Source organism: Cicer arietinum, chromosome 4 (assembly GCF_000331145.2).
Source record: "Cicer arietinum cultivar CDC Frontier isolate Library 1 chromosome 4, Cicar.CDCFrontier_v2.0, whole genome shotgun sequence".
In the NCBI taxonomy this organism is placed as follows: Eukaryota; Viridiplantae; Streptophyta; class Magnoliopsida; order Fabales; family Fabaceae; genus Cicer; species Cicer arietinum.
This window is the reverse complement of record NC_021163.2, coordinates 64,955,733-64,971,937: the sequence shown is the minus strand read 5'-3', so window position 1 is coordinate 64,971,937 and position 16,205 is coordinate 64,955,733. Positions and strand designations below refer to the sequence as shown.

General features: G+C 30.6%; 1 protein-coding gene across 2 annotated transcripts; it reads right to left on the bottom strand.

Annotated features, from left to right (window-relative positions):
- Positions 1 to 1,432: 1,432 nt before the first annotated feature.
- On the bottom strand, positions 1,433 to 11,226 carry LOC101510269 (5'-3' exoribonuclease 3). 2 transcript variants are annotated; one of them, XM_004499181.4, is made up of 23 exons: positions 10,837 to 11,226; positions 10,439 to 10,541; positions 10,260 to 10,336; positions 9,632 to 9,823; positions 9,404 to 9,523; positions 9,212 to 9,274; positions 8,898 to 9,041; positions 8,642 to 8,806; positions 8,293 to 8,370; positions 8,100 to 8,186; positions 7,210 to 7,503; positions 6,926 to 7,021; positions 5,759 to 5,854; positions 5,596 to 5,666; positions 4,492 to 4,620; positions 4,324 to 4,400; positions 4,191 to 4,231; positions 4,030 to 4,104; positions 3,718 to 3,875; positions 3,078 to 3,194; positions 2,831 to 2,906; positions 2,520 to 2,599; positions 1,433 to 2,409 (listed from the first exon to the last, which is right to left on the bottom strand). In XM_004499181.4, the coding sequence occupies exons 1-23, from the start codon at positions 11,038 to 11,040 to the stop codon at positions 1,677 to 1,679; spliced, it is 3,276 nt and encodes a 1,091-aa protein (XP_004499238.1). In that variant the 5' UTR covers positions 11,041 to 11,226; the 3' UTR covers positions 1,433 to 1,676. The 2 variants fall into 2 exon arrangements, with proteins under 2 accessions (XP_004499238.1, XP_004499239.1); XM_004499182.4 differs by having other exon boundaries at positions 3,078 to 3,182.
- Between the last annotated feature and the right edge of the window lie 4,979 nt (positions 11,227 to 16,205).

The window sequence follows — 16,205 nt, the reverse complement described above, 5'->3', positions numbered from 1 at the left end:
TTTTTTTTTCATTTTAGAATGACAAATTCTTTGTTGACATCACATTTGGAGTTGAAACTTGAAAGTAAAATAAGCTAACATTTCAAGTGAAGCTAGCTCTGTTAGCCTATTATATTACCACTGAAAATTTTGGAAATTTTATAATTCCTTTTTAACCCTCGATATTTAGGATAATGAGATCTAGTAATTTTAAAGTTCGAACGAAAGATAAATAAAGACTGATTTAAATTATTTTAATTAAAATTCTAAAGTACTTTTTTATTTATCAGTGACTCATTCTCAAAGTCTAATTTGGATTTACAAGTCAGATTCTAATGAATAATCAATAGGTAACTAAGAAAAATCACAATATGGCTAAAAGACTTTGTATTAAAAATTAAAGATAGCTATTACTTTTATCCTATATTATAATTCGTTTAAAATTTTGATAATTACAAAATGTAATTAATTATGTTAACCAAAAGAAAAATTGAAAGAAGTGAATGGTTCAGACATCAGTAGTCTGATCGATCGAAATCAAACACGTGCAAGCAAAATGGTTTGAAACAATTACTCATAATGTTATGTCAAAAATTCTCAGAATTGTTATTGTAAAAATAGTTGTGCAAAACATTAATACATTCTATCCATGTCTCTATTTATAATTCCTTTACGTTATTTCTGCAAACATAAAAAAATGAACAATATATTCAGTATGCCTATTTTGTGTAAAGATAATACAAAAACACCATTTTGTATATTATTGTGTTTAATTGTCATGTTCAAAAATGAATTAGTACTATAAATAAGAGATATAACTTCTATTTCCAAAGATAAATTATAAAAGATATATTTCTATGAAAATAATAAATGTAAATATCTTAGAAGTTTATGTTTAAGGACACAATTTCTTAAGAATGTTGATGATTAGGGAGAACGTAGTACTTTCTTTTCATATTTTAATGACACTCAAATCTTCAACGGGTGTACCTCCCTATTCATCCGGACAACCAACACATGCTTTTACTCGTGCATGTCATGGCATGAGTGATTGCTCTAGTTGTAATTAGCAAAACCTTTAATAATCAAATCCACTAGAATTATATCAACAATGAATAAAAATGCATCAATATTTTGTAAATACATAACTATCTTACATAATGGAACCATGACCACCCTTTTCTCTGCATTAACATATGAAGTTTCACCACCAAATTCTTGGAACTAAAAACAATATCACATAGCATTATTGCACAAGCGAACTCTGTAAAAGAGCTACAAACTATAAGACAACTTTACAATTCGGACCAAGGTGTAACTAATTCATAACTGTTCGTGATTATTAATCATTTCTGAGATTCATTAAAATTATTCAGGCAGCACCTGCAGCGGATACGAATTGGGTATTTGATAAACTGCAAATAAACGCGTACATGCTACTTCAAGACATAAATAACAATCAAAGCACCTACAAATTTGAATAGTCTTATCAAACATGGGTCAAGTATTTAGCAATTGTTCATTTCAATTAGAAGGGTATTGCCTCTACTGTCGTATGTTCCGAAGGTGAAAAGAAATTACTAGTACACTCTCAAAAAGCCCATCTTAATGGGCGGAAAAAATATATGGTACAACAATGTTAATATTACGTCGGGTATAACATTCCCGGTATAACATTCCCTAGAAACGATAATTTATTAGCGATTAGGTGGTGGCATTGGCTTCCTACTTGATCTTCTATCTAATACAGAATAATTATTAGCCGAATGTTGAGTATATTCCCTGTGCCCATTAGGGTTACCCCGTGGAGTCCAATGCTGGTCAGAAGCTCTATGCGGTTGGAAGTTTTGGCTATGGCGACCAGCATCGTGATGGTGACTGTGACTGGGAAATGAACCTTGTGCATTTGTAAACTGAGGATTTTGATGGTTTCCTGACGAATGCCTTGCATTGCCGCCATTAACATGGGTATTTCTTTCATATTGATGTGATCTAGGATGTTGATAGTCATTTCCCGCAAAGGAATTTGATTGATGATGATGATAAGGACTGGGCACTATCGGCCGTGAGTATGGTTGGTTATAACCGTAATGTGCAGTAGAGACAGAAGCGTAAGGTACAAACGGCTGAGGAGCTGATAAAGGCAGGGGTGGCATTGCCGCATATCCTGGGTGTGATTCATAATTATAGCCAGGGTGTGGTTCATAGTTATTGTGAGCAGGTTCATAGTTATTGTGAGGAGGTTCATAGTTATTGTGAGGAGGTTCATAGTTATTGTGAGGGCGTGGTTGCCTATGAACCATTGGTGCATCATTAGGCATTCCATTGATGAGACGGTACCTATCTGGCCTGCCCGGTAAAGAATTCACAACAAGCCTGTGTGCTGCCGCTCCAAGCTCCCGGCCGGAAATAGATCCTGGAGGGTTTTTCCTGAAACGAACCAGATTCCCGAGAATCAGTTTTAGTCGATGCTATTCAACAGTACATAACAAGGTTAACAACATGTCTGTTAGCCTAATATAATTACACGAAATCCTTACCTTCCACTTTCCCCAAATCTCCTACCAGGATCTTCATGCCATGGAGCAGGTTCAGGTTTTAGATCCCCAATCGTCACAATCTGGACAAAAGGCGCATGGTTATAATTTTCCAACAATATTAACAATATAACCAAATGAAACACTAGAAGCATGCTACATTCAACATAGTATGACCAGCAAAACTCTAGAAGCATGCTAGGTTGACCAGAATATGATCTTAATAACTAAACCACCGAAAATGAAGAGTGAAGCCAAAAAGAGAAAGCTGAGAATTAGAGCGCGCTAAAAAGAAGAGGTACAAAATTGAATACCTTTGTTGGAAATATAACTCCATGTGGCGGTCGGGTAATATGCTCATGCACATCTGGAAGTCTATATATTGCACATCTGGGACCAAATGCAGAAAATAACAAAAATTACATGTGTTATTTTTCAAAAAATAGCACATACTAAGAGTGTTGAAGAGTGCGCTCAAAAGAGTGTAGCTAGCAGTCCTATCAAATACATGACCATAAGAAATGTTCTTATTTAATTTATACTCAGCATTGAAAAACTTACATGACATGATTATCCATGATGTCATCCATGCCTGCTACAGGGGACCTGAAGATGGGAGGGCAAGGTTCTCCACCACATAAGGATATGTAACCATTCATTCCACCACTGCATGTATCCCTAAATAACATCAGAAAATAGTCGGGCAACATCTTAAAATTGTCTATATAATAAATCGTATGCAAACAAAATAATTTGATGCATGTTGAAAATATGAACAACCAACCATTCACCATCAGATGTTTCAAAATAATTGCTTTATTACAGTGGCCAAAATTTAGTCCACTTTATGCTCTCCATATTTTTGTAAATTTATAAGTTTTACAGTGGCCACTGGGCATGTATGATGTTCAAGATTAACTTTAAATAGTAGAAAACTAGCAATACAATGCTAATTCAGTCATTTTTCAAAAAACTTAACTTATTATTATTAATGAAATGATAATATCAACACATAGGGGTCACAATTTTTTTCTAAAAAGAAAATTCAATTTGAAAATTCGATAAAAGCATAATATAGCTTACCACATCATAATCCTGAGAAAAACTGCACAAAGCATTATCTTAAATAATGCTACAGCAGATACAACAAATTTATTATCACACCCAAAAAGTACTTTTAAAAATTGCAAACCAGACCAACCTTTCTATGGGATCGATTTTTTCCTTGACATCAGCACGTTCAATGTTAGACATGTTTCTACATTTGTTGTCGAGTGTACTAATGCACGCAGAGAGAGGATGACATGAATTCACAAAAAGTAATTCGAACATTATTGCATTTCGTCGTTTTTCCTCTGGCTTTTATATTTTTGAATAGACAAAGAACAACAACAAAATGTAACTAAATCAGTATATGATAAGGGCAGGCATGTGGGAATGGGATGGGAAGGAATTGAGAAAATGAACTGAACATATGTGCATTAATAAAACTTAATGAAGGGAAGAGTTATACTGTTAACAAGTTCTCTATTTTCCGAACTTCCTCAAGAAGACGGACTTCATCAATAAACGGCAACTTTGCTATACCCTACAAAAAGAAGGATTTTGTTACAAACTATGTTAATGTCATGTTAGAAAAAACAAAGTAAAAGCAAACGAAATGAGGAGGCAAACCTGCCAAGCAAAGCGTTTGCCATTCATGTCCACTTCAAAATCTGACACACAACATCAAATATTAAATAGGAGAGCAATAAAGACAATACGGTGAAACTTCTAAACCTTGTTGAGTGTACACTATTATACATACCGATTGGATAAAAATCAATAATGGGTGAGTCTGGATCAGTCATAAGTTTCCTATATGGCTCAGGCAGAGCATGAGAGCTGCAGATATAGCATAATTTCCATGTTAAAGCAACTTAAATTTGGTAAGTTACAACTGTTATGGAACAAAAAAATGGGATAGCAAGCAAACCTTGCAGCCGGAAAAACTCCAAGAAGCTGGTCAAATGGTTTGAATGGAGTACCCAACTGAAAGTTAATATTAAGCTCACCAAGGTCCTTAAGATCTGACGCAAAGGGGGCATAATGATAAGGATAAAACCTGTTTTATAACAAGGAATAAGAAAAATGATGAAAATATAAAACAGGCAACTCTTGGGTATACGCTACGGATGAATAAAATATATGAACATTGAAGGAAAGGTAAAAAGTATGAACACTTTCTCGTTGCAAAAACAGAAAAGTAGAAACACTTCCTTATTTGCACCCTAGTAGTTTTTTCCTCCTTATCTATAATTTTCCCCATAAAATAATTAATTTGATGGGATGATGACAACTTGAAAAGGGAAAGAAGGAGAACAAATCATCCTAAACAAAGAACAAAACATGAAACAACCAAGAAAAAGAGAAAAGAAATGGTACAAAGATTCACAATCTATCAACAGGTTTGTTAGTCAACATGATTCACAATCTATCAACAGGTTTGTTAGTCAACATGATTTGAAAAGGCCATAATATGTACATGAAATCTGATCTTCAATCAAGTGATGTATAAAGAAACCTCTTTTAAGAGAGTTATGATCAAACCAAACACATTAAATTGTAGCCATGTGTTGATATTCCTTGATTTTATTTGTCATTTTTCTATTCTTATTCAAATTGATCTTAAGGAATATCAAGGAATATCAAACATGGCCTTTTCAATCACGTTGACTAACAAACCTGTTGATAGATTGTGAATCATGTTGACTAACAAATCTGATCTTCAATCAAGAGATGAAAGCTCTATTTTCATTGGAATGTGCCATCTCTATCAAACATTCATCCAACATTCACTTACAATACCACGTAAGATCTACATAGAAATATCAGTAAAACAATGGCAAAAAATCTCAAGAACAGGTTCTGAGCGAGCACTGCGTTTCACACGAAACTAACACTTATCACCAAAAATTTGTTATAACGAATTTCTCATCAAGGCAAGGAAGGTAAAAAAAAAAAGTACCATATCCAAGGAAAAGGAAAGCCAACACAACTAAAGAAGATTAATACAACATTAATTAGAAAAATAACTCACCATTGCCAAGAACAAACACCTTCATAATAATAATGCATCACCCAACATAGACCTTCAGTGTATTTCAAGACCTAAACAATAAACCGTATTAAGAAAACATGTATCTTCATGTGAATAGATACATGTGAATCAAAACCAATAAAACTTCAATTTCTTAACTTACAACATCTTTCCGTATAGCATCAAGTTCCTCGGGAGTGTGAGCAGAAAATTTTTCTTCATAATACCTCTCTTTCCAGCCTGGTTCTCCCAATTTAATCTGTTTAAACAAAAAAAGGTTAGCGACAATTACGTGAAATAACTAATCAAGATAATGGAAATCATTTGAAATAATGCAGTATAGATACAAAGCACAAATGCAGGCATTACATTTAATCACATCCTCTCAAAATACAGAGCTAAAGGCTATTACATGTTTCAAATGCATATTAATGTAGCAATCCTAATCATTGTAGCTTATATCAAAGACCCAAGACAAAGCAAGATCATAACTCACAATATCCAAACACTTGCATATATTAAAAACATGTATTAAATCAAATACCCCAAACCCAACACACACTAAAAGGTGATAGTTTGATCCAGTAAGCTTCCCATCATGGCCAAGATATTGATGGCGCCACCCTGAACTTTGTCTTGATGTTGGTACAATGACTAGGACCACACCGATATGTAAATGAAAAATTAAAATACATGTCTATTCAAATATTAGATAATCAAAGTACAAATGGATAATTCTTCAAGGCATATGCTTCATATCATTTGTAACTAAAGAAGTCCATATTCATTTCTACTTTGATTTCAAAAGAAACTCCAAAAACCCAATATTTGCAATTAAAGAACTCCATATATTCATAACACAACAAGCTATAATTTCAAATGCCTTGGTGGATGGATCTCTTAAGAGTTTGATTATTTTGATTATTTTTACATATATACACTTATTGAAAACTGTGAAACATTTAATATCCACTAATAACAATAAAGACAAACATCTTAAATAAGGGTATAAAAATAACTTAAACAATAAATGCACCTTAAAAGTATTAGCTTTTTCTTATATATAGAACCAAAAAATACTCCAAAAAATTTCTTATATAGGACCAGTGGAAGTATATATATATATATATGTTCTGGGATAATTAACAACAACAAAGTCTTATCCAACTGGATGGTATGGAAAGTTAGTAGTGAAAAATTAAAATAACTAAGATTTAATCTAATATCCATACACAGGATAACTTACAGACTATTTACTCAATAAAATACCAAACTTCGGCCATTAATTAAGTTCAAAAATACAGACAATTATATGCATTCTATGGTTTACCTTGTCCACGTGGGAAACTTTTGAGTTGAATACATCAGATTTATCACGAAGTATACTTTTCAGTTTTGTTTTCAATTCGTCTTTGTTATCTTCAACCTGAAAATCAGAAGAATACTTAACTCCAAGATAAGTACAGAGAAATCACCAGTTCAACAGAACTGTTAGAAAATAAGTGTTTAACAAGATATAAAAATGCATTTTAACTCTTCCAGGCTCATACCCAGTAAAAGGTTATCCCAAATATTAGTTCAAAATAGTGCCTCTTCTAAAGCAGGAAAACATACATCTATTTCAAGACTATTCTCAGCTTCAACAATAGCAGCAGCAACAGATGTTCCTGAAGATAACCTAGAAACTTTACTGGGCCTCTCAAGAACTTCTTTATCGCCTTTTCTAGCTGATGGGGACATATGTGAATCATGATGCCCAGAATGTTGAAATGGTGAAGGTGCTGGAGCTGAAGCAAGACGAGAACCGTGGAATCTTGAGACTGCAACTACAGATTCAGGTTGAACTTGAGGCGCAGCATCATCTCCTCTTACTTGTGCCTTCTGACGCTTGATTCTTTCCACTTGTCGCTGAAGAGAGATTAAATAACAGTTAAAAACACAAAGCAAGAATCACTTCAGAGCAAGCAATCAAACATCCTATTTCTATGAACATGAGAAACTACAGGGACGTGAACTTTTTGTTGCCCACTCTGTTTCAAGAATGTCCCCTTCACTATGCACAAAAATATATGGATAGAAATTGAAAGAAAAATTAAACAATTAAAACCCATTTTCCTGGCATTGGTATGACAGAAATACAACATAAGCATTGGGCTTAAACCAATGATCTCTCTCTACCTTGTTTTAATTGGGGAAAAGACGCAAATAGACATATTGATAAAAGGAAATATTGAATAAAAAATCCGCTGTGAACCATGATTAGTGTTACATTACAAAATGCATGAAAAATATCTGAATAATTTGAACTTCCACAATAATAATTCAGACAACTTAGCAATTGTATATGCTAGTAGCATACCGGATACTCAGTATGGTTCCATCTAATACTTCCAAGATCAGTCTCAGACATGTTATAAATAAATATTCAATAATATTTACAGTTTTTATCGCCGATCAAGTTAATTGCAGGCTAATAAAATGACAGTGTTCCGAGTTCAACAGACCTGATGCAATCGACCTCTTTTCTGGAATATTCTATCTTCATATGATCCAACAGCCTGAATAAAATGCTCCACCCTGCTCAAATTTGGCTGAGTAAAACAGGGGAAAAAGAGAAATTATGAACAACTTTGATTCAGGTGGAAAACAACACAGATACCACATATGTAAATCATCACCCTCGTTACTATCAAGTACCTTACTACCATTTGTCAAATAACCACCCATTTCGCTAAATTCCTTCTTGTATACTGCCATCAGCAAGTTAATTGCACCCTAGAAAAATAATGAAATTTCCAAAAATTATCAGTTACGTAACCTAAAGCAGCATAAAAATGTGCACTTCAGATCATAAATGACGGGGATCATAATTTCAAAATAGTATAAACACTGTTCCTGTATACTTACCGACCAAGTACTTTCAGTAAGAATATACACAAATTAATACTTATAATTTAGTAACAGCAGGCACAAAAAAATGAATTGAAATTGCATGCAAAATAGAAAAGATATAGACATCAAGAACAGGAGATCTAGAATGCCATACCTCGCGAATCTCAAGTGTAGGCATATGTGGTAAAAAATCATTGCCAACAAAAAAGCATATGAAGATAAAATCATCCAATATGCATTCAAAATCAATCTCAAATGGAGGATTAGGTATTCTCATCTCGTACTCCAGATATTCCCTCAGAGTCCAGATGTTCAGAAACTGCAAAAGAAAAATGCAGAACTAAGAACTAAATCCTGAAGCACCAACACCATGAAATTGTTAATTTTAAAATTTTATCTCAAACCCTGACCTGGAACGGCTTTTTAGGAACAACAGCATTGCCTTTTTCATCAAATTCTCCTGCTTTCTTTCTTGCCTTTCCTTGACAGTCTGCAGCCATATGACCCATCTGACCGCACACGAAGCATTTATCTTGTCCAGGAGTAAATACAACCTGCAATAACCCATATTTACCCATTGTTTCAATAACTAGGACAGTCTGACAGAAAAAAAAAAACCAATACTAGTGCATATATATCCCTATGAACCATTCTTTTATAATTAACTGTACTATGCTGATATGCACTAATTCAGACACTCAAGAAACTTTCATTGTGCACAAACCTCTCTAAGAATTGAAAAATGAACTTCATGAGTAGCAAGACCCAACATAATCAAATCAGCATCCTGGAATAAGAAACCAAATTGATATGAACAAATAAATCAAGTCCATGATAAGTCATGCATAGAAGACATTGAGTGAAAGTCAAGGAGAAGTTTCTTTTCCAAGAATAACAAATATTGGAAGATATATACCAAACCATACAGGCAATGTCGTGTATTCGGATCACATCCCTCAAGATTTCTTTGAAGGCGAATATAGGACATAATCTTATGCTCCCCTTCACCAGGAACATTTGCATCAGAAAGAATAACCTTCAGAAATAAAAATAAAGTATGAAATTAAGAATCTACCCACCACTGAGACACACATGTTACAGCCATATAATGCACAACTTAGATACAATACAATGAACTTATTACCTTGATATTTGTCCAACCGGGATCATTATTCAACCTAAGATGAATATAGTACTGAAGTGCAATAGACAAAACAGCCATGAATTCAGTTCCAGGTGTGATTACATTTGAATCGAAAGTTTGTGACTCTTCTTTAGGAGGAAGCTTTCTTCCCTCTCTCTCAAATTCCTCCCTTAACCTTGATTCTTCAGCAGCCTATCACACAAGAGAAAGGCAGTCAAAAAAGGGTAAATCATATTTACACTTTTTTTCAAATATTTCATCATTTTCCCGATAGATGAAAGTCGAACATGTGTCAGTAAAATAAGATGAACAGACACCAACAGAAACCACAAAGTAAGAATAGCAAGCAAGAAATACTATCAGTAGTATTTCATGTTTATTAAACCAAGATAAAGACGCAGCAGACAAATACCCAATAACAGAGTATTCAAGATTTCAACCAATGTGCAGTTCAAGATTCCAACTACAAACTAGTATGACATGACATACAATTTAATTGTACACAACAACCCAAAATTGCAAGTTCGTATATAGTCCATGGAAATTGCTAAACATTAAAAAGCATGAAATATTAAAATCTGTAACAAATCACAATATCCAAATAATGAAAAAACTCATCAAAACATACCGCATCAGTTGCATCTTTAGCCGCCCTAAACCGCCTAGACCGCTGTTGATTCATTTTAGCCCTCGGTGCAACACCGTCTACACAATTTAAAACCCAAAAAACAAACCGAATAAGCATTGCCAACAAACTAAAAAACATGAAAAACAAACACAAATCAAAACCAAGAAAAGAACACAAACCAATAGCCATAAAGAGCAGCTTCCGTGGCCGCACCATGTTAAACAGCCTATCAATATAATCAAACATCAACTGAAACACCTCCTCAAAAGACGTCGGTGAGGGCTGCAATCAAATAACATAAAAATCATTCACGTTTCTCCGTATCCAACAACAACAACAATAATAATTGATTCATAATGAGCAATTGAAAAGTTAACCTATCCTCCGAATCCAATAACAAACACAACTATTCTGATAAAGTTAACCTATCGTCCGAATCCAATGACAAACACAATTATAATAGTAACCGATTCATAATGAAATCAAGAATTAGAAAAGCTACCCTATCCATTGAATCAAATATTAACAAAAATTACACTAACAATCGATTAATAATGAGAATGAGAAAAATTATTACCCTATCTTCTGGATGGAAGCAAGGATGAATGATTCCATTCATATCAAGATAAAGATTATCATATTCGATGTTGTTAGGGTTTTCTTTACTGGTATCAATAGGGATTGAAACACCTTCGATTACAACCGGTTCCTCTTCGACGGCGTCGACAATCACCATAGGATATTTCTCCGCAAGCCATCTATAGAACGCCGGAACTCCCATCTTTCACTCTGGAACTCAGATCGAAGAAGAAATGCGCCGATTAACGGTTACGTATTATGGTTGGCTTTTCTTCTTTGATAGTGTCTAGGGCGAGAAGGTGGATATTGAATGGCGTTTGGGGTCTTTTGAATTATATGAGTCGGTTAGGTTAAATAATGGTTAGACTTAACGGCGCAGCAGACAAGCTAGATAGATATTTTTACAGCTGATGTGTCCTCACAATCACAATGTATATATACTAGTTTGTAACCCGTGGGTCGCACGGAAACAACTATTTTAATAACTAAATTATTATATTAGTTTATATATATATCAAATTTTATAAATTTTATTTTATTGACATTAAAAAAATAAGTTGATTTAAAAAAAATAATTTAAAATAAAAAAATTAAAAAAAATCTAATTATAACTTAATTTAAAAACTAATTTCTTATACGCTCAATATTATTGATGAAAAGTATGACTCCAACACCATGTCTTATTTTTTAATTCTACAAAAAAATCTTATTTCTTTTCAAAAAACTTATTATAAAACAATACTTTTAATTTTAAACAAATAAAAACAATAATTATTAAAAAAAATTCAATAATTAGATTAGATGAAATAAGAATTTTTAAAATAATGGATATGGACATATATAAAATAAGTAAATTAGTAAATGTAAAAATGAGTAAATAACTTAATAATGAATTTTTATTTTTATTTATATGGACATGACATTTAAGAATTCATATAAATTTTGTTGTATCATTTTAGTACTACTCACAAAATACTAAAGAAAAATAATTTTCCCGTTACAAACAAAACAATACACATAAAAATGAGTATCTTTTATCTTTGAATTTGCATTTTAGTCTTCATTAATCTTTTATGAATCTTTTGAATTCTTTTGAATTTGTGTGATATTTAATAATAAATTTAGAATATAAAATGTATAGTATAGTAGTTTTTAAATTTGATAAAATAGTGTTTGAAATCGATGAAATGAATTTTTCTCTTCAATATTCTGAAAATTTAATTGAATTCATGGCTAAGAAGTCTAAATGAATTTTATATTTACTTAAATAAATTATTTTTTATTTAATATAACTATTTGTCAACACCATTTATTAGACAATGTACAATTTGTTGACTATTTATGAGTGAATTTAAAATTGGAGTTATTAAGACAAATGTTATATAAGATGATAGAAATATATATATACACATTTACAATTTTCTGAGACAAAATTAAGAAAAATAAACAATACAAAATATATATATACATATCAAGATAAAGATTATCATATTCGATGTTGTTAGGGTTTTCTTTACTGGTATCAATAGGGATTGAAACACCTTCGATTACAACCGGTTCCTCTTCGACGGCGTCGACAATCACCATAGGATATTTCTCCGCAAGCCATCTATAGAACGTCGGCATCTTTCACTCTGGAACTCAGATCGAATAAGAAATGCGTCGATTAACGGTTACGTATTATGGTTCGCTTTTCTTCTTTGATAGTGTCTAGGGCGAGAAGGTGAAATTGATGGACGAAATTGCCCTTAACGGATTAATGAGAGAGTGTGGATATTGAATGGCGTTTTGGGTCTTTTGAACTATATGAGTCGGTTAGGTTAAATAATTGGCACAGCTGATGTGTCATCACAATGTATATATATTAGCGACAATATACTGAAATATCTAAGACAAAGGGTTTTTGATTTGGACAAAAGAGTAATAGATTCGCTACGGTATCGTATTGGATATGAGTTATAGTATTTTTTAAATGAACTTATGTAGTAACAATGTGTATTACATAGTATATATCCACCATAAAGTTAGAAATGGATGTGAATTACATCAACAAATAAATTAGAATACATAAATAATAATATATTATATTTTAAAAAAAATTAATTTTATTTACAATAAAAATATTATATTAATGTATAAAAAATATATAGTATATATAAATACGATATCAATGTCAGCTTCGAGTAAATATCCGATAAAAATATTTCGCTATTTTAAAAACACTTGTAATTTATAGATGCCATCATTAGAATTTCAAAATAAGATGAGTCAACTAAAATTTCTAAAGTATAAAGAATTAGTTTAGAATATTATTATAAAATTTCTAAAAAGTTTTACTAAGATTTTTATGTAATATAAATGAAATTTATACTATTTAATTAATACTATTAAAAATATTTTAAATTTAGTTTTTGAAATGAATTTTATGAAATTTTATTAAGGTTTTTAGTGAGTTTTATTGGGGAAAAATGTAATATTAGGTTTTAAGTTGTGGTTGTTTCAAATATTGAAATGTAATTCTTTAAGGATATTGAAAACTGCAACATTATCATGTTTGTTTTAGTTTTTTTTTAATTATTCTAAGTATTTTTCATTCTTAATAATGTTAATTATACATGGTTTCTCCTTGTTATTATCATGCTAAAAGGTGGAAATCAAACATTCTTGTGGGAATAAAACTCAACTAACTACAATTTCTCACCACCACCCACATTTATTGATTTATATGTCTTTTTATATAATTTTAAAATAAACAAATTTTAAAAACATTCTTAAGGAAATTCAGATTCTTACCAAATACACACGCACAAGTAGGAATGATATTCCTAAAAGTAATAATATTGGAAGTCTCGCTCCAATAAATATAATCCATATCTTGAAATAAATACACTCTAAATATTTTTAATTTTTATTTTTCATATATTTATATATGTCTCTTTTTCTCGATTTTTCTTTTGATATTTCTCGTTTTTTTTTCATTTAATCTCTTTATATTTTTTTTATAACATTTTTTTCCATCCCTTAATAAAATATTGCATGTCATGGTAATAATTAATTAAGTAGTTAAATATAAATGGTTCATGAATTTTAGTTAAATATATTTATTTTAAAGAATTTAAATATTAATTTAAATAATTTGTAACTAAATTTTACTTATTCCGATCGAACTTTGCATTATCAACACCTCTTTTTCTTATTGTTCAAATGTGGAATGGTTAAACTCAAAAAAATTATGATAATAACCATCAAAATGAAAAAAATTGTTGATCTCTTCCATGAATTCTTAGAAGAATGTGATTGAAATAATAACACATACTAATATAGCTTTAAATATGTAAAAGAGTAACGTAATTTTAAATGTGTACAAAATGTATTAGTTTATTTTATCTAAGCATTATTATTTCGTTAATACTCTTTTCATTGACTTTTGTAACTTTACTTTTTTTTCTATAATAAACTATCATTTTAGTTATTGGTGTAGATTGTTGTGTATGTAATATTTAACTTAATCAAAAATTAAATTAATTATTAAAATAGTTCATAAAAGATATAATTTATTATTTAAAAAGTTTGTGACTCTTATTATTTCATATACTAAATTAACTGACATTTTGATGATTTAATATTAGATATTAAAATAATAGTATCTTATACTTTCAGGGATTAAAATGACGGTTTATCACTTTTTTTCTAATATATTCTTATCTATTTGTTAAAATTTACACGTTCAACTAAATTTATATGAACCACTAAAATTTACTAGAATCCATTTCAATTTTATCTAATTATCTCTCATATTAGGTGTTTCTTTTGCAAAAATTTCACTTATTCCAAATTACTTATCTCTTTATATTACCAACGGAACATTAATAATATTTTTTACTAATACACTATTATTTATTGTATTGTTGTATATAAGAAAATGCATCTAATTATTATACTATAACTACTATTAACATTGTTATTTTAGTAAACGAATATATTAATCTTTCTAAAAATATGCATAACTCAAATAGAACATCTATAATGAGACGGTTGGATTAATAAAATAGTGCGTTGAAATATTGTGTTGTAGATTGTTTGCTAACATTTCTTTTATATGCTTGCCTGTTCTTAAAATCTTATAAATTCGTTAAGTTATTTCAAATCCCATAAATTCTTCTTGTATAAATTATTTGAAACCAAAATTACAAATAGTGATGATAAAAGACTTCTAAAAGAATCATATAAGTTATTACAATCTTACCAGTCTTATGAAATCTACAATAACCTTTTTATACTCTTAAATTCTTTAACTCAATACATCCGCTTATACTTTATTTGTATTTAATTGTCTCAACTTAAAATATTAATTCATTTATTTCAATCCATACTCAGGCGTTTGTTTGACGAGCACAATAAATAAATTTATAGCAGATAGTTCATAGCATTTAAATCAATAGTCTTATTTGATAATTGTTTTTTCTCACAAATTTATAATTTTATTTTAAAATTTATATTTTTTTTATAACCTACTTGAAGTAGTATTTAAGTTTATATTGTTTCATTTTTTCTTCCATCTTTACCCTTGTTATCTTAATTGATTATTTTTAAATATTGTTTTAAAATATTTCTTTTACATCATTTTATATTTTTCAACTAATTCACTAGCTAATTTTACTAAACACTTTAAATTAAATAAATTAATTTATCAATTATCCGCCCTAAAGCCACCCACTATCTACAAACTTATCCACTATTTTTTTTCAAACATAGCTTTAAAATATAGCAAAACTGGGCCCGACAAAAATTATAACAAAATTATTTTAAAGCAATGAAAATTACATTATGATAAAATAAAATTTAAAATAACGTGATTTTATTATCACATTATATTATAAGCCATCGTATTAACTTTTGTTTCAGTCAAGCAAGTAAATTTCAGATGAGAGTTATAGGCAGAAAACAAAAGGTAATCTCCTACACACACAGATAATAGTCTCAAACTCTGTCATTATCCCTCTTGAGTTGCATCTTACTGCCAACCAAATTTAATTAAGCTCAAATATCTCATATATAGATTAATCTCCCTCACCCACTCGTTAGACATCAATAGACCATAGGCTTCTCCAGTGTGCACACCAAAGAGTTTAAAAAAAACATGGATAAACCAAAGGGTCCATTCTGTCAAACACTAAATGGATGCAACACACAATTGTATAGGTCTTCTCAAGCTAGACCATTTGGTGGTAAGAAATAAAAGAAAATAAATATTATCTACATCACATTAATACTTAAAAGTAATAATTTATTTAATGAAATCTGTCAGTTATGACAATGGTTATAACTTTAAAAAAACCATAGTCAATTGTTGAAGGTAACAATAAA

Bases quoted from the DNA above. Each gene is read 5' to 3' on its own strand.
- LOC101510269 (XM_004499181.4), bottom strand. From the start codon at position 11,040: ATGGGAGTTCCGGCGTTCTATAGATGGCTTGCGGAGAAATATCCTATG. The intron at 9,042-9,211 runs GTTTGTGCACAA...GGGTTATTGCAG, and splicing joins ATTTTTCAATTCTTAGAGAG to GTTGTATTTACTCCTGGACA. The intron at 8,187-8,292 runs GTACTTGATAGT...TGTTTTACTCAG, and splicing joins ATTTGACAAATGGTAGTAAG to CCAAATTTGAGCAGGGTGGA.